Source organism: Idiotropiscis lumnitzeri, chromosome 8 (assembly GCF_059441095.1).
Source record: "Idiotropiscis lumnitzeri isolate Australia: NSW breed Sydney's pygmy pipehorse chromosome 8, RoL_Ilum_1.0, whole genome shotgun sequence".
Lineage (NCBI taxonomy): Eukaryota > Metazoa > Chordata > Actinopteri > Syngnathiformes > Syngnathidae > Idiotropiscis > Idiotropiscis lumnitzeri.
In genome coordinates, this window is record NC_142398.1 from 5097975 (window position 1) to 5118903 (window position 20929).

The 20929-nt window shown below is 38.9% G+C and overlaps 1 protein-coding gene across 14 annotated transcripts in view; it reads left to right on the forward strand.

Moving 5' to 3' along the window:
* The window catches only part of cacna1ab (calcium voltage-gated channel subunit alpha1 Ab), a 106318-nt gene that overhangs the window by 57109 nt on the left and 28280 nt on the right, over positions 1-20929 (forward strand). For 12 of the 14 annotated variants that reach the window (XM_088302221.1, XM_088302228.1, XM_088302233.1 and 9 more), the window contains exons 29-38: positions 1229-1430; positions 1502-1666; positions 3524-3634; positions 3880-3963; positions 8326-8442; positions 8516-8581; positions 10060-10157; positions 10240-10390; positions 11406-11533; positions 12976-13072. In XM_088302221.1, the coding sequence (XP_088158347.1) occupies positions 1229-1430; positions 1502-1666; positions 3524-3634; positions 3880-3963; positions 8326-8442; positions 8516-8581; positions 10060-10157; positions 10240-10390; positions 11406-11533; positions 12976-13072 (1219 nt within the window). Of the gene's footprint in view, positions 1-1228; positions 1431-1501; positions 1667-3523; positions 3635-3879; positions 3964-8325; positions 8443-8515; positions 8582-10059; positions 10158-10239; positions 10391-11405; positions 11534-12975; positions 13073-15012; positions 15110-20929 lie in introns of all 14 variants that reach the window. The other 2 variants (XM_088302222.1, XM_088302226.1) reach the window with 1 other exon arrangement.

The following is a 20929-nucleotide window of genomic DNA, read 5'->3' on the forward strand; positions in this document are numbered from 1 at the left end:
CTTCTAATAATTCCAAGGATTTGGACAAGTTTAAATTTAACAACATCTCGACATGAGTTATTCCATCCATTATCTATTCCGTTTTTCCTCCCAAGGGTTGGTTCTGAAAATAATGAGCTGTTGTTGTTTTATTGTTGGAGCCTGTGTCACTGTAGTAATATCAGAAATTATTTCTGCTGTTTTTCAACTGATTTATTTGTAATGTTCCCATATTTTGTTCGCGTGTACGACAGGCTCAATGTGTACAAGAGGACAGCTGTCACTTGGGAGCCCCGTATTAGATGTTACTGATGTTGAGTTCATGTGAAGACAAAACATGGCTGCGGCGCTAAATTGTGGTTTTGATAAGCGAAGTTGGAAAAATAAGCTGAAGTAAAACTGTCACTTATTGGGATGGGAAAAGACGCAAAGCTGGAATAGTTAACTATTGTAATGTTCAACCGTACGTCCACATGATATTATTATCCGCAAAATGTGAAAAATAATGCAACAAATTGGATGGGAGGGTTGTGCGGACGGAAAAGAGAGGGAGATCGGTGTGTAATGATGACAGAATGGGTTGCTCGGAGTTGGCATCGGCGCAGCCGTGTTGTAACAACAAAAAAGGAGATAACTAAATGAACGTCTCATGTGTCTTTTGAAGACGCTACAACCCTTTGAAAAGCAGCGGGTAAATAAATGAATATCACAAATTAATCATTTGAAAAGCAACATAAATCATTTCTGACATTGCTACAGTGACACAAGCTCCAAAAATAAAACAATAACTTTTTTTTTAATTACTAATTCAGCTTGACGTCTTTTCCCATTCTGTGGGGGTTTCGCTCCCTTCCGTTCACACGGCACTGCCGTTGTGTTGTGGCTTTTGCAAATGTTGTGACCTTTCCCGGCCACCGTGGACTCCTAATAATATCAAAAGGTTCATGCTTTAGTTCAGAAAAAAGATTTAACATTTAATTAAAATCGATTAGGCTTCTGATAACTCCGAAGAGTTGGACAATTTAAGTTAATCGAGTTTAAAAATTATTTCTTAATTAATATATATGATCATGGGTTATTTGTCGATTTATCGTTGCGCTTCTAATAATATCACAAGGTTAAAGTGTGAACATAAAGAAAAAAAGCTTTAATATCACGTTAAAACCACATTGGGCCTGCAAGTCTTTTTGCGTCATTCTTATTTTAAGAAGAACTTTCAATGTGAATACGCATCTTGGTCTGCGTGCAGGGTTTTAAAGGCCTCCGTGGACTCCACTTATGAGAACCAGGGCCCCAGTCCAGGTTACCGGATGGAGATGTCCATATTTTACGTGGTGTACTTCGTTGTCTTCCCCTTCTTCTTCGTCAACATCTTCGTGGCTCTCATCATCATCACGTTCCAGGAGCAAGGTGATAAGATGATGGAGGACTACAGTTTAGAGAAGAACGAGGTGAGGATGAGGAATCGGCGCGCGTGCGTTGCATCACGCATGGCGAGCTTCACGCTTGTTTTTCCCTCCAGAGGGCCTGTATCGATTTCGCCATCAACGCCAAGCCCCTGACGCGCCACATGCCCAAGAACAAGCTCAGCTTCCAGTATCGCATGTGGCAGTTTGTGGTGTCCACCCCCTTCGAGTACAGCATCATGGCTCTCATTGCGCTCAACACCATCGTCCTCATGATGAAGGTCAGTCCTCCCAGTCATGCGAAAAGCTTCTTCCTAATTGGGGTTGAAGGATTTTGAAAGATCATCTAATTGCAATTGTTTTCCCTACAATATTGCAATTGCAATTTCAAAGCAATTATTTTTCAAGGTCCGCTTCACATGTGATTTTATTCACATATATAAGCAAAAAAAAAGAAATCATCTCCATTACAAAAACTCATATATTTATGATACATACGTGTTACAGGTTATGCTACACATAAAATAATGGCAAATTAACCACGATTCTGAAAAATAATCTTGCATTATATTGCAACATTTAAATTGCAATACATTTGTTTCAAGGTCCTCTTCCCACATATTTTTTTTCAAACAGACAAAAGTAATATATTTCTAATATAAAAAAAAAAGGTCTTAATTAACCATGATTGCGAAAACTATCCATCCATCCATTATCTGTACCGCTTCTCCTCATGAGGGTCGCGGGGGGTGCTGGAGCCTATCCCAGCTATCTTCAGGCAGTAGGCGGGGTACACCCTGAACTGGTTGCCAGCCAATCGCAGGACACACATAGATGAACAACCATCTACGCTCACACTCATACCTAGGAACAATTTAGAGTGTTCGATCAACCTGCCATGCATGTTTTTGGATTGTGGGAGGAAACCGGAGTACCCAGAGAAAACCCACGCAGGCACGGGGAGAACATTCAAACTCAACACAGGAAGGCCGGAGCCGGAATCGAACCCACGACCTCTGATTGCATTTATTTTCTCCTCAATACTGCGATTGTGGTTTAAAATGAGATCATTTATTTCAATAATTCTTTTGGGTTTAGGTTGGGCGTCTGATAACATACAGGCAAATTAAAAATAACTTAATTGCATTTTTTCCCTCCTCAATAATGCAATTTAACATGGAATTATTTAACTTGAAACTACCAAAATGCTGTGATTGGCTGGCAACTAGTCTAGGGTGTACTTCGTCCACTGCCCGAAGACAACTGGGAAGGTTCCAGCACGCCCGCGACCCTTTTGAGGAGAAGCGGCTCAGATGATGGATGGATGGACTTCCAAAACGTCATAAAATTGAACCAAACAAGTGTTCAGTAAATCATGAATCCTATTACAACGATAATGAAAACATGGCTTGATCGCATTTCCTGTCTCTACTGGCAGAAATTAAGCATTTTTTTCTGCAAATTGCAGGCTTTACATGTTGAAAATGCTGAAAAGTCCTAATCCAAAATGCAATAATCTTACCCTAAAACGAAACAGGGGTTAGTAGTCTCGCCAAAATGTGTACTCAATTAGGTGTACTGATACTTTCGTGTGTAGTGAATGACCCAAGTCAAGCAGTGTAATTCTTCAAAAGCGAGGCTTCAAGATGTTCATTGCCTCCCCCAGTTGAAGTATTCTGTCAAACTAGGCAGAAAACGCAAAGAATTACAAATTGTGTGATTGAAACGACCACAAAGCCTTCCCTTTCAGTCCACTAGCTTAATGCTAATGCTAAAAGATGTCTATCTTGCCGTGCTAGAACTATTCTTCATGCTCCGCGAAGAACAACTTACATTAGTGCCGTACTTTTGTATTGAGAACAGTTGAGATGTCTCATTGAACAGTATAACCCATCTGTTTGTCTTTATGTCACAATATATGTTTTTATAAAGTAAAATATTACAGAGTGCTAGTTTTTCTCCTGTAAAACCTGAATTCCAAAGATTTTTGTTAATTTTAGGTTAAAGGTTGGATTGGATTGATATTTCCATTCCTTTCTCCTTCATATCTGCCAAACTGCTGCTTATTGAGTTAACTTAAATGTACTTTGTGGCGCTAATAAGCTATGCTAGGCTAATCTGCGACCCTGCGTGTGCAGTTTGACGGCGCCTCGGAAACGTACGACGATGTCCTGCAGAACCTCAACATCGTCTTCACCACTTTCTTCTTCCTGGAGTCCATTCTGAAGCTCATCGCTTTCGGCCCTCTGGTGAACACACACATACACACACCCATGTGTGCCAACACACACACACAGACACACGCTCACATCGAGGCGCTCATCATTGATTCATGAGGCAGGTTTATTTTGGTAGACAGATTTGGAGCGTGTTCTCCATGTCCCCGAAAAACCCCGAGGTGTGCACGCCAACTGTCCTCCTCCTTCCTTTCCTTGTTTCCATGGCAACAGGAGTCTTTTGACAATGCTAAAACTTCCTCCTTTGTCCAAAACAGAATTTCTTCAGAGACGCCTGGAACATTTTTGACTTTGTCTCCGTGCTGGGAAGCATCACGGACATTTTGGTGACGAAATTAGGGGTAAGTGGCCGTAAAGTGTGGAAAAGCCACAACCATGCCATCATTGTGTTGTTGTTTAAGTATTGGAATGTTTGTCCGTGAAGTTAATACAGAAGTGGCGATATTTCCTATGATTAATGTCTGTGTTGTTTTGAGTCCTTCTCTGGTGTCCGCTCTTAGCAGTTGTTAATCTAGCATTGTTGCTAGCAACAAACACACCAATGGCTGCCAAACAAACCATTAATATACATTAACACATAATATGACGTACGCAGAAAATGTTGGAATATTAAGCTGTTTTCACGGGATAATAAAAGCTATTATTGTAATAAAATAACCCAATTTTGGTAAAAAAAAAAAAATGGACCGATCCCCTACTTGGATCAATCTGACCCAAATTTCAGGTTATTTTGTACAAAACGATCCAATTTTGGGGGTTGTTTTGTGCCAAACGACCAGAAAATTGGGTCAAATTTACTCCAAGTAGTGGATTGGTCAATTTTTTTTACCCAAAATGGGTTGCGTAATTTTTGACCAAACTGTTTTTAGAATGTGCGAGAGAATGAATTAATTTTTTAAGAAAAAAAAAACAATGTGTATATTGACGTTGTGTATCGCTCCACACAAGCAAGTCGATGCGATTCTCGATAAATCTGCGATGAAACAATTCAATGATGGAAACATTTTGAAATGAAAGTTTCATTTGGTTCGATTCACTTGGGTTACGAATGTAGTATGCAACAACATGTCAAAGCTCTCCAAAGCCCAAACTATCCAAGTGTCTTAAATTCAAAGAAACAACTCATCAGCAGCGTCAAACCATATTATTTGGTGTTCATCTCTCATAAAAGATGATTCGAAATGTATCTTGATTGGGGTGTGATGTGATTCAAGGCTGCAAAGATTTTAAAATGTAATGATTAAGTTCTGCTTGCCAAATCAAAACCAATTTTCCAATTCAAATGTTTTCGTTAGATGTTATGTTGATCTTATATTATTATGTAACTCTAGTCATGCTTGTAAAAGACTACTGATATAATTCCATTTGAAAAAGTATTAATTTTGCGAAAATAAAGGTTGACGAGAAAGTCCTAATATTACAAAAAGACTGAATTTTGTATTCTCTCATAGCGCTCTCAGTCTTTTCTTCCGATTTATGAAGAAAAAAAAATTCATGTTATCCCCGAAAATAAAGTTGCGAAAGCAGTATTGTGACTGACTCAGACGACGCTAATTCTCATGACGCTATTGCTAAGCTAACAGACTAGTGTGTCAACTTCCTGTCCGTGACTCGAGAGGACCTTGAAATCGCTCTTGATTTGTTTGCCATGGTGACCTTTATGAGCCTTATAATGACTCGCTCTTCTTCTTCTCCTTCTTCACGTCTTTCCACGCTTTCTTTAACTTCTCTGATAAAACAATAATCCATCCAATCCCCTCAAAAAATGCACTATGAAACCCTTCATCGTGTTGTCCTTCATCTGTGTTGCTGGTGATGAGGAGGATGATGATGAAATGATGATGTCATGTTTGTAATGTGCCCATGCCCCTTTCACGACATACAATAAATATATATATCTATCACCTTGTATAAATATATATTTCCCCCCCTCCGACTTCCTTCCCATTCATCCCTCGACATCATCGCACATGTAGACTCTGGTTGGTTTGTAATTTATCTCTCAAAGCTTCCTCTGCATCCTCATTGGTCCTGTTACCAAAGGTCCCGCCCCCTCCCTGCCCCCCTGCCGATTGCACAACCAAGCCTCCCTGTCCCCAGCCTTGTAACCTTTGAACCCGCTGCATGCCTCCCTGGATGAAACTGCCGAATATTACATAAAAATAGTCATTGTTAGAATTATCAAAGAATATTTGGTGTTTTGTATCGAAATTCATGGGAGGGATGAATTTAATGAAATGATTAAGTAGAATTCAAGTTAAAAAAATATACATGTATAAATATCACAAGAAGATATTATGAAAATATTTTTTTATATAACACAATATAAGTCTTGCTTCTGCTAGAATTTTGCAAGGATAAAAATGAAGAGAAAACTGCCCTACTTTTACGGAATTGAAATCAGAAAATTAACTGTTATTATATTTTAAGAAAAAATCTGAATTTTACAGAAAATGTTTGCTATATTACGAGGTGGAAAAAGTCACATTATGAGAATAAACATTGAATATTACGCCAAAAAATGTCATAAAGCTATGACAAATTTCAAATTAAAAAATCATCGTATTGTGAGGAAAAAGTTGCAAATTTTGAAGTTAAAATATTACGAGAATTAAGTTAGAAATGTCACATTATGCGAAAAAGTTGAACATTGCATGAAAAACTCAGCGTACTACGTAAAAGGTCTTGTACGAACCATATAGGAAATTAAGAGTTGAAAATTAGTAGAAAGGGTCACAAACTACAAAAGTGATGAAAAAAGTCCTACTTCTACGACAAATGAAAAAAAGTTGCAAATTTGGAGAAAAACAATAGTCTTGAGTTAATAAATAGGAAATCTCAAATTCATAATATTAGAAAGAAAAAAAGTGGCAAAGGAAAAGCAAAAGTTTCAAACGACAAAAAACAAAAAAGTGGGTTGCTCCCAAAAGTCTTGCCACATATTTTTGATCACAAAAGCAATCAAAGTCATCTTTGCTTAGCATGGATAGCAGCTAGCATCTTTTTGGAATGCTTGAATCCAAAATCCTGCATGGGGCTTCCGGTGAAGGCTGCTCGCTACTCCTCTTCCTTCTCCTGGCCTTGCCTGTTAGACCACACATGAGAGCAGAGCAATAATAATCAGAATTTGCTTCTTACTGTCTTGATCTCTCGGCTTATTATCACGGTGAATGCTGAAAGCGGCAAAGGAAAAGGACAAAGGTGCCCCCTGCTGACTGTGAGCAGCATTGACAATGACATCAGCGCAATCTGATTGGACGATACCCAGTCGAAATAATTGCGCACTCGGGATGAAATATTATCCTTCTGTTAATGAATGTCATTACTGTTGTAAAATGTGGCTGCCGTTACTAAGAGTTCAAAAATGTTTGTTGAATTAATTCAGCAGTTTTGGGGTCGTATAAAATAATTTAAATATATATTTGGTATGTATTAAATACTTGCTTCAGTCATTGCAATTAAATTGATCTGAATAATGAAATTAAAACGTGAACAAAGTGTTATTTTATTATTAGAATAAGCATTTTGTATTTTATATCATTTAATCATCGGTTAATTACAATTGAGTTGATGTCAATGATATAATTCAAAATGAGAATCAATTCTTTTTTTATGTGACTTAATTTAGCTGTTTTTCCCTTCAAATTGATCTTTTTTTCTTAAATAAAATAATATCTGTATTGAATTATTGTGACGAATGAAATAAAATAATACATAAATATGTACCCTGCCGACTGCCCGAAGACAGCTGGGATAGGCTGCAGCACGGCCGAGACTTTCGTGGAGATAAGCGGCTCAGATAATGGATGGATGGATATATACAATACATGCGGTCCATCGATTTTGACTCGGCCTTCGTGTGTGCACGTGTTTGTGTATTTGTATGTGTCTGATGTTTGGTGTGCAGAGCAGGCTGACCTCCTTGCCGCTGTCATCTATAGACGTCACGGTAAATTCAATGTCGAGTTTTGGAGGGGTTAAAATGATTAAATATGCCAGCGTTGCAAATACACCGAATTTTAGCCGTACCTTGCTAATTTCTCCAGCAATATTCAAGATGACTTTTTTGTCAATTCCAAAATGTGTACTAGCGACACTGAAAAATGTAAAAAAAAAAAAAAAAGTCTCAATTGTTTCTTGTTTTTTTTTTAATTTTTTACCTGTAAACTGTTATTGCTAGTTTCTTGGTGTTCTTGTTGCCAAATTAGTTTGGTTGTTTTAAATACAAAACATTTAGTTTTATGTTCAGTTTGATGGTAAACTTCAACTAGGGGTGGAAATAACAAGCTTGAAAAACTTGTTACTCGTATGTCAAAACAACATATTCAGATCACGACGCGCTGCCGTGGCATCTTGCCGATGGGCGCGGGTGCCGTCTATAGATGACCCCCCCCTCTCCACCTTGCCTCCATCTTGTGTGGCCTGCTTGTCCCACCGAGATCAGTGCATTTGGTTCTTTTCCCTGTATCCCTTGGAAAAAAAAAATCTGCTGTACCAGATTGGATGATGACTTTTATTTTGTTTCTCTTGTTTCTTCTGTCCTCTCTTTTGACTTCTCAGATTTCCCTTTCTTCACCCTCCCTCGCGTCCTCTCTGGCTGTCTCTGCTCTGTTCCCCACCTCCCCTCCGACTTTCAGTTTTAAGTTTGTTGATCGTCACGTGTGTTTGTGCGCTGACAAGCGTTGTTCTTCATCTTCTTTTAGAACAATTTCATCAACTTGAGCGTTCTGCGCTTGTTCCGCGCCGCTCGCCTCATCAAGCTGCTGCGCCAAGGTGAGACCATTCGCATCTTGCTGTGGACCTTCGTGCAGTCGTTCAAGGTAAGCAAGTGACATGACGAGCAATGGTGAGCCGTTGGCCGCTTGTGACCGACACGTGGGAATCTTCTCGCAGGCTTTGCCGTACGTGTGCCTGCTCATCGCCATGCTGTTCTTCATCTATGCCATAATTGGCATGCAGGTGAGCAGATAAACACCTTTTGGATCGGATAGGAGTCGGGATTTTCAATTACCTTTATTATTTTTATAGTCAATCTGTCAATTATTTTTTCGATTAATCAATAAATCGGATAAAAACACATTTTAATTTCCATCCACCTATACAAAAACAGGACTTTATTTCAAATTGACAATGTAGAAAATGCTCAAAAAAATTTTAATTATGATTCATTTAGTGTTTTGTTCTGTAACAATACAATACAACTTTATTTGTGTTGCGCATTTTATAACAGTTGCAGCTGTATCAGCACTTTACACAAAGTAAAAGACAAAATAGCAATAATTCAATACCAGAGAAAGTGAAAAGAGTAAATTAAAATACATATTTAATCATACAAACACAATCGACACCAGAAAACAGCGGAACAGTCATCAGACTCAAGTTGCATCGAAAGTCAGGGAATAAAAATATGTCTTCAAATGAGCTCCAGTTGGAAGGCGAGCAGATGGAGTCTCTTGAGGGAGGACTGTCGCTTCACCTTAGTAATCTACCTTAGATGAAAGAAGTTGGATGGAACGACAGCAATGATTTGCCGATCCAATTTGAAATTGCTGACGATTTAAACCCAAAGTCCAAGACTGTTGGTTACAGATTAGATGCCAGGGGAGCCAAGGTCAACAGGGTTGAAAGTAGAAAGGTCACTGGGACTGACCACCATACAGTAACTACTCTTCTTTTTGTTGAAATTCCAAAAAATTAAGCGACATTCAGGATTTGATTTCTTTTAGACAGGACAAAAGTGGTCTTAAAGAGGATGCATCTGTTTTGCTCCATGGGACATAGCTATGATGAATATAGATCAGAAAAAGGGCAAAACTGTTGATCATTGTTTTCCAAAGTAAAAACTAAATGTTTTATTTTGATCCAACATAGAGATAATTTGTCGGCTTTCACGAAGGACGACAGAAATTGAATAATATTTCCTGTTGAAAAGCTGAAATTTTGAGTATTTGGACAATTTTAAGTTGGAAAAAGCCATCTGAACAGGTTATCAATCACCAAAAATAATCAATTGATAATCGAGTAGTTGTTTATTAATTATTGAACCGCTACCTATTTTTCAACACTGTACTAACAATTTCATTGTTATTAAAACGTATGACAAATAATTATTATCAAACAATCATTGTTGTTATTATTTATGTTAAAACAGGGAACATGAGAATTTATGTTAATTTAAGTTATTATATTTTATTAGAATTTTATATTCTTTTATTTTTTTGTACTAGCTATACAGTTAATTTAAAAATATATAGTTTTTATATTATATTGCTTTCAGTAAGTTCAGTAAATCAAAACAAAGTGACAACATCATTTGAACTGTCCATTTTCTGGCTAAGCCCAAATGTACTGTATAATCCTGACAAGAGTTTTTATTGCGCTAGTGAGGCTAAAGCTAACCAAAAGCTCTTCATGACAACTTGTGCATGTGCATTTAGTTGTTTGGCAACCTCGCACTGGAGGAGGAGGGCGATAATGCCATCAATCATCACAACAACTTCAGGACCTTCGTCATGGCCCTCATGCTGCTTTTCAGGTGATGTTTTCTGCGCTAATTTGCCGTGCGATGATTAGCTTCACGGCATTATTCAATCTTGTGTGGGTGTGTGCTCATGCAGGAGCGCCACGGGCGAGGCCTGGCACGAAATCATGTTGTCATGTCTTGGTGGCAAAGAGTGCGACCCGGCTTCGGGCAACACAGAACCTGAATGCGGCAGCACCTTCGCTTACACCTACTTTGTCTCTTTCATCTTCCTCTGTTCCTTTCTGGTGAGCACATCACACTAAATCACCCGCTTGTCAGGCTTCCTCGTAAGGCTGAACAATGAATCCAATTCACTTCCACATTGTAATGCACATTTCAAATCGCTAAGGGTGCAAATTGCCATACAAAAAAAAGAAAAAATACAAAAAAAAAGCTGCGGCTTCATTTCATTCAGTCAGTAGGCTTTCTTTTTGATGAATAAAGTGAAACCTAGATTTAACGCCCTTATTGTTACGTCAACATACTTTATTGTGGCCTAAAAGCACCCAATATAGTATAAAAGTGTCCAAGACTGTACAAAACGATTGTAACTAAATCTAAGTAAAGCTTGAAACTGTTTCGAATGTGGAGGTGAGCCAAACTTAGCTCGTTTGTTGTCTACTGTGAGTCTGTTTTGCTATGACAAGAGCAGCGCAACCAGTAAACGTGAGCAGTGTCTTGTCTGTTGATGGCTCCTCAGCTCTCTTTACGGGCCCTGTGGCGAATTGCAGCCAATTGTGGAAGTAACTGACGTAAACAATTTCATTAGAGACGGGGTCGGGGTCCGACAATTTTTATGAATAAGGCCGGAAAGTCGAGGCCAGTTGGGTACAGAAATAGCGGCGGCAGGGCGAGGGACTGACCGTCAAAAAAGGGTCAAGTGCCCAGCTCTGATTGTTTCATGAAACATGAAAAGTTGACGTTATTAAATCACAAATATGCTTAACATTATTGTTGTCACCTGATTTCTGATTTACTTACTTGTGTTTACGTCACGCTTATTTGGTCGATGTTTGTCAAGCTGTCGTTTTGAACGCTCAAAAGACTGCAAGTCAAAGTCTTTAGTAAGTAAACAACTGTAATTGAAGTAGAATAAAAAAAAAAGAAAAATGAAGTAGCAATCAGATTATTGAGGAAAAAAAGCCTTACTTCCTGACGTCGGGAAGTTTAAGTCAAACATTTGGACCAGCGAAACTAAACACACACGTTATAGATTTCTCCAGACCACTTTACGTTATTGACCGTATTTTGTGTGCGCAGATGCTCAATCTGTTCGTGGCTGTCATCATGGACAACTTTGAGTACTTGACCAGAGACTCGTCCATTCTGGGGCCGCACCACCTGGATGAGTACGTAAGGATTTGGGCCGAGTACGACCCCGCCGCCTGGTGAGTGAAGCAGTTGATACACACCGATGGTGCGAAACAAATCAAGATGCTAAACTAACCTAGCATAAAGATTAGCACACTGTTGGCAGAATGTAATAGGCTGCGTATGCAAATGTTGCAACCGGAAGAATGTAGCTTGCTAGTCGTGTTAGCTTAGTTTGCTAGCATCTAAATTGGAATTAGCCCTCGGGATTGGAGCATAACACGTTACCATAACATTACATTTGCCTGTTAGTTTTCTTCTTTATGATTTGAATAACTGAAACGACTACAGCTTTTATCCCAAATCTGTCTCGGTTATTTTTGTTTTTTGTTTCTCCCCAACTTTGCAAGTGCCTTTTGATTTTTTTTTTTTTTTTTTTTTTAACAGGACCGTGCTCTGGGTTGTTTTTGAAATTAAATTTTTTAAATATGTTGCAGATAAATTAAATATACTTGTTTGCTTCTTGGTAATATGATAATGAATGAAATAGCTTCTTTTTGGTCCCTTAATGCTTAAAATAATTTGTCCTTTAGAATTCAACTTTACACCAAAGGTCAAAATAAGCCAAAACTGACAAAAAAGAAAAATTGCCGATTTACTAAAAAAGACATCTTGATTTGCTGTAATGTGTAAAAAATTATATTATATTTGCCCCATAGTCATCTGATATTGTCAATTTGAGAAGGGGATGATATTGGCAGATTAACTAGGCCCTTGTTTTAAACGACTATGCGGACGGGCCTTTAAGCCTTATGATGAGCTGGAATTAATCTGAGCTATTTTTCATTAGATTTTTTTCAATATCTCTGGCTTTGTTCTCAATAATACAAGTATCTTGCTAGTTATTAGGGATTTTTTGCGGGTATTAAAATACTATGTGAACAGGCTGTTTAATCCTATCCAAGAACCGGCATCAATCTGGTTTGTTTTCAAGTACCGTACGTTTTTTCAGCCTCTCTGAATATGTCGCGGATAATAAAAGTAAAGTTTTCATGTTTGTTGAGTTTTTGAGGCATCGACATGAAGATCTTGAGACTGCATCTCTCGCCGCTTCGTTACGTGTTTTGATACTCTTAAGTATCGTTTAATGAGCCAGAACAGATCCAAAATGAGCACATGTGGCTCAGTTGCGCCCTCCACAGGTAAGTCATTCAGTTAGCAGTTAGCCTCTAGCATTAGCCACATTCTCTCGACACTTTTTGATAAATAACCTTTTCCTTCCTCCTCGGCACTGCAGGATCTCTTCTTGTTCCATGTTTACTTTGCCACCTGAAATGAATGTGCCCCCCCCCTTCCCCCTTTGCCCTCTTCCTGTTGTGTGTGAGGAAGGCATTGATCTTACATACCTGTTTTGGGCGTGTGAATGAATGCTCTTTCTTCCTCTTCTGGACTCTTTTTCTCTTGTGACGTGAGTTGTGTGATGTGCACCTAACCTCCCTCCCTTGTATCTTTCTTGCAGCGGGCGCATACATTATAAGGATATGTACAGTTTATTGCGAGTTATCTCCCCTCCCCTGGGCCTTGGCAAGAAATGCCCGCATAGGGTGGCCTGCAAGGTTTGGACCTCGCCCCCTTCCCCATAAAAGCAACTTATAAGAAACGCAACCTGCTCGCCTTTTTTTTTTTTTAATAGACTGGAATGAATGATGGATTATTTTCTTTTTCACTCACTTGTTTTCACGCCATCTCACCATCTACTTGTGGTTTTTCAGGGGGTGGGGGTCTGTGGGGAGGTCACTTGTTGACACACTCAAGCATGCGGTGGTGCACTGCACTCGCTGTTGTCAGGGGGCGGGTGGTGATGTTTGAACACATGTAACGAACCTAAAAATGTCATTTAGTTTATTTTTATTTCTTGCTTGCTGTCTGATTTTTGCCTGGTTAGGAGACATTTGGGGCTGAGGGGTGGTGTGACATGCATCTTTCATTCATTTTGTTTGTTTAGCATAGAGACGTACGCAAAGAGGGTGGGGTGCTTAGCCGAGTTAGCGGTTAGCAGATTTCTGATGCCTAATCCTGCAATGGGTCTGTTACTTGCCCCGCATTGGCAGTGCTACATTAACATTGTAAAAGAAAAAAAATGAAAATACATCAAATAAAAAATGCACACATACTAAACGTACTTCTGTACGCACTGCATATTCGTACTGCCAACTATATGCACATACGGCTCTACGGGCTATGATACATATAAAGGGATTTCTAATTCTACTGCACCTACGCCTAGATATGCACTCCTTTATGCATATAATACTACATATTCTGCTATTCTTACTTCTATTACTAAATGTAATACTAGACATATACCACTTATCTATATAATATATGTACTAATATGCAATATGTACTGAAATGTGTATTTCATGTGCAATACAAACTAATGAACATATCACGAACGATATGGCAAAATCTACTATGATGTGTATTACTAGCTGTACAGTACTATACACATTATTGTGAATACTATATGTATTGCTATATTGCTATACTATACTAACACTATGCAATACTATACAGAATAACATACTACGTACTGCTCCACATCACTCTACACCCTGCCATTAAAAAATAATTAGATACACACTACTGTATGTGCTATTTTTACTACAATATGTGCTACTGCATATATTGCTATATGTACTCTGCACTATTATACTGTACATAATACTAGATGTACAACTATATGCACGTTTATACACACTACACGCATATGTATCTGCATATATCATGTGCTACTACACGTTATTCATCGTGCTGCTATAAGTACGATATGCACTGTTATACATGATGCACACTTCCACAAATACAAACTATAAGTACTTTGTATTTTGATATTTACGACTGCTATTCATACAACTGCACCCACTACTACGTGTACCACTACAGTGTAGCTGCTATTATCAGTACTATACAAACATTGAACTGTTACACAAGCTACTTTTATAGACTTACACCGAAATTCTCAGCAGATTGATCCAAAGGAGACAAACCCGTAGTGTTAGCATTAGCACGCTGACAAGGAGCAAGTAGCGGACCTAAACTTAAAAAAAACACAAAACATATATGGCCAACACACCCGCTCTGTTTGTGTCACTGTAAACAGGGAACGCGTGTGCGTTAGCGCGCATGTGTGCGTGCGTGTAGTGAGATTCACTTCTATCCAAGCGTGGCAACAGAGCCTTAAAAGACACGACTCCTGATGCCCTTCCCGACAAACTCTTCCTCCTCTTTTTCCCTCCTCTCATCCTCTTCCTCTCGCCATAGCAACCAACCACACGCTCATCACCACGGCGACAAACAACAACAATAACCTTTGTGTGTGTTTGTTTCCCTCTTTCCTTCCCTTGTGTCCTTTTCTTTGCGTTCTTCCTCACCTCTTTGTCACACCCCTCACCCTTTTGATTTACCCCCTCTGGCATCGTTTGTTCTTGTCTGTCGGGGTGATTGTATGCACGTGCGTGTGCGTGTGCGCATGTGTGTGTGTGTGTGTGTGTAGCGGCCGGATCACTTACACAGACATGTATCAGATGCTAAGACACATGTGTCCGCCGCTAGGCCTCGGGAAGAGGTGTCCCGCCCGGGTCGCCTATAAGGTAGACTCCCCCTTTGTCCCTCCCTTACGTCCTTCCACTTCCTGTCCTCCCTCTGTGGTTAGTGGTTGTGGTGGTGGTGGTGATGATGGTGGTGCGCGCTGTCCTCTGTTGCCGTGGGATCGGAGGGCGCCGGCCGCGGCTTCTGTGGTTGCAGTGATGTGTGACGGTGGACTCCTTGGAAATATTTTATTTTACTTTTATACGGGGCCCCAGACATGACATGGATGGGAACATTTTAATTGTGGGCAGAATATAGATCACATGCACATAAAATGCTAATATGTGCCCACAAAATGGTAAACTGGGGCCATGAATTAGGTGTAACATGCGCTCAAAATGCTCATTTGTGGCCACAAAATGTACATTTATGTCTACGAATTAGGTGTAATATGCGCACAAAGTACAAATGAGCCATATTAATCTCTCGTGCTTAGTAAGACATAGTTTGCAGGTCCATGATATCATTTTCCAGCATATGGGGATTGGTGCACCATTTAAACAGTGTAAATATTGCGAGCTATGCCTATCGAAATGGCATCTAGCTCCACCTCAAATAGCAAAGAAAAAAATATATAATTGACATATATGACGAATAATTGACACCCCCTCAAAAATTGTCATAATTGCCAACATTAATAGTTTAAACGAAGATCCCAAAACAGTTAAATGCTCTATATCATTTCAAATTTATCTTACAACATTACCCTTTAACAATATATGGCTTACAAATGATTTGACTGTAAATATAAAATCTGTGAACTTGCACTAACAACCCAGGCTAAACTTTGGTCCTCCCCACATGTATCTCAGCGAGGTTGTTATTGTTAGAGGACATTAACAAAATAATTAAAACTGGAATTCTAAAAAGAAACACTAAAAACAAGATTGCTTTTGAAAATACAACAATTAACTTAAATGACTAATGTTTAGAAGACTAAAACATCATAAATTTACTTTTATTTTAGATGTATTTATGTCGGTATTCCTGTACAGCCACACACAAAAAAAAACAAAAAAAACCCCCAAAAAAACAAGGTCTGGGAATTGTAGTTGACCTTTTTTGTTTTCTTTTTTCTCATCTTGCCTTTGGCACTCTGTTGTAATTATCCTATTGTGGCCACAAATTAGCATTTTCTGCGCCCATTATACCTACAAAATGTTCATTTGTGGCCATCGAATTGGTAAAACGTGCGCACAAAAATACTAATTTGTAGGCTTCTTTTCACTCGCATGAACAACTTGGACGTCAGCGTAAGCAAATGGAGCCCATCCTGGCTGGATAGAAGAAATCGGAGTAACCAATATTCTCTACTCTGGCGTTTCTATTTACATTTGGAATTTTGTGCTCATATTAACACTACTTTCTGGCCACAGATTTGTATTTCATGCACACGTGATTCCTCATTCATGACCACAATTGATTTTTTTTTTTCTTCGCCGTGTTATGTCCGGGGTTCCGTACTTTGTTTGGGTTATTTTTTTTCCACCTGCCAGCCTTTCAGTCAAGCCGCAGGAGCGAGGGAACGGAGAAGGGGAGCTTTGCCTGTCCATCTGCAACCTGCACGGACGCAAACACAACCAGACACGCACGCACACTCACACACACACACACACACGTACGATTGATTGACAAGCAACAATTTCAAGTTTCCACGACAACAACACTCCATGCTGACGATGCGGGTACAGAAGGAGCGGCAAAGGGCGCCTGGCTTCGGCCCTCTGGCTCTCTGGTTCCTGTGGATGATGCTAAAACACGCACACACACACACACACACACCCACAGAGCTGACCCAAGGAAATAAGACATTCTGGTTTTGGTTGTTTTCTTGATTTTAACAAGCTTGAGGAAAGCTGAGAGTTTGTGCCTCGGACCATCTGGGTGTACATTTATCCTCCTTTCATAATCTTTTCTATACTCGCTGTCTTTTTGTCTTATTCACTCTCTTTTTTTTTTTTTTTTTTATATCCGTGGCATCCAGATTCTACTATACTGACTACAATACAGACTATTGTAAATATTACTTACAATACATACAATACAATACTCGCTACTGTTCATACTGATATACTGTACATGTTCTACTCTCTTAAGACTGCTCAGTTGAAAGTATCCCAAATTGGGTCAAATGGCGAACCAAGAGCTGAGTTAGCCACCCAGCGCATTGGGCTGAGGATTTGACCCATGAGCTTAGGTCAAGATTTTGATCCAACAAGCAGTAAAAACCAAGCAATGGGTTACTTCCCATTCTATCTCTATCAGCTTTGGTGATAAAGCTCATTTTATTGCCAATATTTTTGAAGAAAGATGAAGAAGAAGCAACTTTGCCCCACACCAAGTCACGCGCGTGATGCTTCTTCCTATTGCTACACTAAATTACTGCTGACCTTGGCCCGTTCAAGCCAAATCCAAAAGTCAACAGTGTGTTACCCATTGAGGAATCCAGCCGCCATTTTCCAAGAATGTTACATTAAATTGACTTCAACTTAAGTACACAAAACTGTCCAAAATGTTGACCGGCCCATATCCAATCGAATCTAAAATGCTGGATCAAAGTAATAGTGTAAAAGTAACCCAAAATCCAGAGTTACTAAACGAGTGGGTTAGAAAAACAACCCCACACTTTTTTTTGTGTATGGACTGGACTATGTGGACTTCTGTCCTCCAATACACGTATATGCACTCCTACAGGCACTAAATGTACTGCTATACACAATACTCTCTTAAAACTGCTGGATCAAAAATAGCCAATTTTGGTCAGCAATTGGACAAACATGCAACTTGGGTCAATTTGATGCAACTTTCTGGAAATTATTTTGTTTTGACACAAAACTACCCTAAGTTGGGTCATATTGACCTAAATAGCAGGTCGCTCCATTTATTGGCCAACATTTTTTTCGGTTGTTTTTTTTGTTTTATAGTCCCAGCAGTTTTTTGGGGGTTTTTTTGAACAGGGATGTGGAAATGTTTCCTATCCACTGTACTATACACAATACTTCAGATAATATTCAAAATCCTGGAAAACTTGCTGAATCTGGGCGACTTCCACTTTTTTCTGTTAGCATCCCTCCATTGTCGTTTTCTTATTCCTCCACTCGCTCACCTTCTGTACTGTCCTCATTGTTTCTTCTCCCTCCCTCCATCTTAGCACACGCTGTCCCTTCATCCTCCCTTCTCCACTTTTCCAATTTTCTTGTGACGTCTAGTAAGTCGGCCATGGATGGCATTCTGGTTTTGTGGAGAGAGTTTTGAGGGGCTTTGAAAGTCCTGGCTGTGGTTCTGAGACTATCATCAGACTTGTTCGAAAGCCTCGGCTGGTTTCGTAGTTTGACTTCAGTGTCGTTCAGTCTCGTCTTGTTCTGTCCTTTTAAAGTCTTCCACTCTTTACACGCACACACACACGCACACACACAATTCCTTTCTCTCCTTTTTGTGTTGTCACTATGCTCTTGCTCATCTTCACTCTCCATACACCTTTTTTTTGCCTACTAGTGCATCTCATGAACCCCTCCTTCCTCTTACCTTGCAGCGCTTGACAACAAAATTCTAAATTACTTCATCACTTTATTTTCGAAATATTATATTTTTTTTAATGTAAAATAAATGTTATTTGTACTGTTAAGGTAAAGGTTTGCTGGAAAAAAATATTTTAATAATTTCAAGAAAAAAATACAACTTATTTATCATGAAATTCAAGTATATTCTCGTGTTATTGTGACTTTTTCTAGAAAGAACGCATCTAATATTCATAAATACATTACATTATGCCGTTTTAGCTAGAAACAAATGTGACCATTTTTTAATGCAACTATTCTTTTGGAAAAGCCCATTTTTATCAAGCAAATTATGAATGATAATGATAATAATAATGCCATGACAACAATGGATAAATGTGATACAATATAGAATCAATATAATTTGTTAATCTAAAAATAACTTAATTTTCATATTTTTTCCAGTTTTTATCTTGGAAAAAAGTGTTTTTTGAGGACAATAATATTTTAGGAGAGATTTACCAAAAAAAAAGATGAAAATTATTCTCTCAAAAAATTCTATTATTCGTGAAAACAAGCAACTGTATAATATTTTTTTATCTAGCAAATTTCGTCTAAAATAGAATAACAAAGGGTATGATATATTAATGTAATTTATTTAGCAAAAATACTTATATATATGTATGTATATACTAAACTATACTATACATATATGTATGTTTTTATATATATATATATATATATATATATATATATATTTGAAATATTTATTGCCCCCCAGAATAAAATATTGTAGAAAATACACCCTTTGCTCTAGAAGACACTTTATTCAATCTGCTTTTACTTTTTGCTATTTTTTAAATTATCCCCTCACCCCTCAAAAAAAATTTTAATAAAAAAATGATCTTGTGATATTGCAGCTTTTCTAGAAAAACAAAGCTCATTATTCTAACAAAATAATGACTGGCTTAATAAAAACAAATCTAAAAAAAAATATTATTTTTAATCTAGAAAAAAACACATGACTATTTTTTTTATGTCAGGATTTTTGTGTAAAACACAAAACATTTTTCCCGTAAAATGGTGCTCTTCAATCTTGGAGAACCAATTTAAGTCCCGTTCAAACAATTCTTGTAGCATGTTTGTTTCTTTTCAGTGTGGCCTGAACTGCCACTCCTTCGTCCCATGTAACAAGACAATGAAAGGGTCCCTGGAGGGCGACAATGAAAAACACAAAGAACATCGTCATCTTTATGATTTTCGATTTTTGTCCGTCTTCTTTATAGGATGCAACACAACACTAATGATTTTTTTTTCCTAATTCTGACACCCCTTTTTTAAGACACTGCACCCGTCTTGCATTGAGAGAGCTCTTGACTTCCCGTCCAATCAGATCTAGGAATCCAAAATTGGACCCCAAAAAAAATCATTCAAACGGAGTAGGATCATTTTTGGATTGCGGGTACTCTCTTAGCGCGGATGCACGGCTGCTTGTAATGTTCGTGGAATGGGGGCACAGCGGATTCAAGGGACTTTTGCATGCTGTGTGTCGGGTGGTCCACCAGGGGGTGTTGCATGCACGCTTGATGTTGGCCGATGCTCGCCGCCCGCCTGCCTGGAGCATGCCCACAAAACCAATCGTCATCGTGCTTGCCGCCGTGCGTGCCCAACGCTCATGTTCGGAGGTAAACCCGATGGAGGCCCACCACTCCCGATAGTAACCGCCCGCAAGACCCCCTCCCCCCCACGATCCCACCCTAACCCCCCAGTGTGACTTGCAGGGTTCTATCAAATGGTGGCTCCATCGGATTTACCTGAGATATGCAGGGAACCTCCTGACTGGTAGGGGGAGCTCTATAGAACATGCCAGAGTTACGTAAAGAAAAATAAAGCTGTCTCCTGAAAAAAAGCACCAGTGATACCATTTTTCTTTTTTTTGTTGGACCGCAATTAAGCTTCAACTTAATTGAAGTCTGTGCAGATTATTGTGTGTAAGTGTACTTTTGTTATATATATTGTATACATACTCTCTTGGTGTGGCACAGCATAGATGTGTGAATGTGGCAGCGCATTCACACATTTCGGGAACATGGGCACAGGTTGGGTCGGAGGCCAATTTGGTCCCCCGATTGCTCCTCCTGGTGGTTCCGGGCTTCGGCGGTCACTTAGCAGAACGAAGCACCTTACCCCCTCCCACCTTGGAAAACGCGACTTTATTCTCTGAATATTCTCTGTTATTATCGCGAAAAAAAAAAAAAAGAAAGAAAGGAAATAATAATGTGACATACTTTACAGAATTTTGCTTCCTATATAGAAAAAAATTCT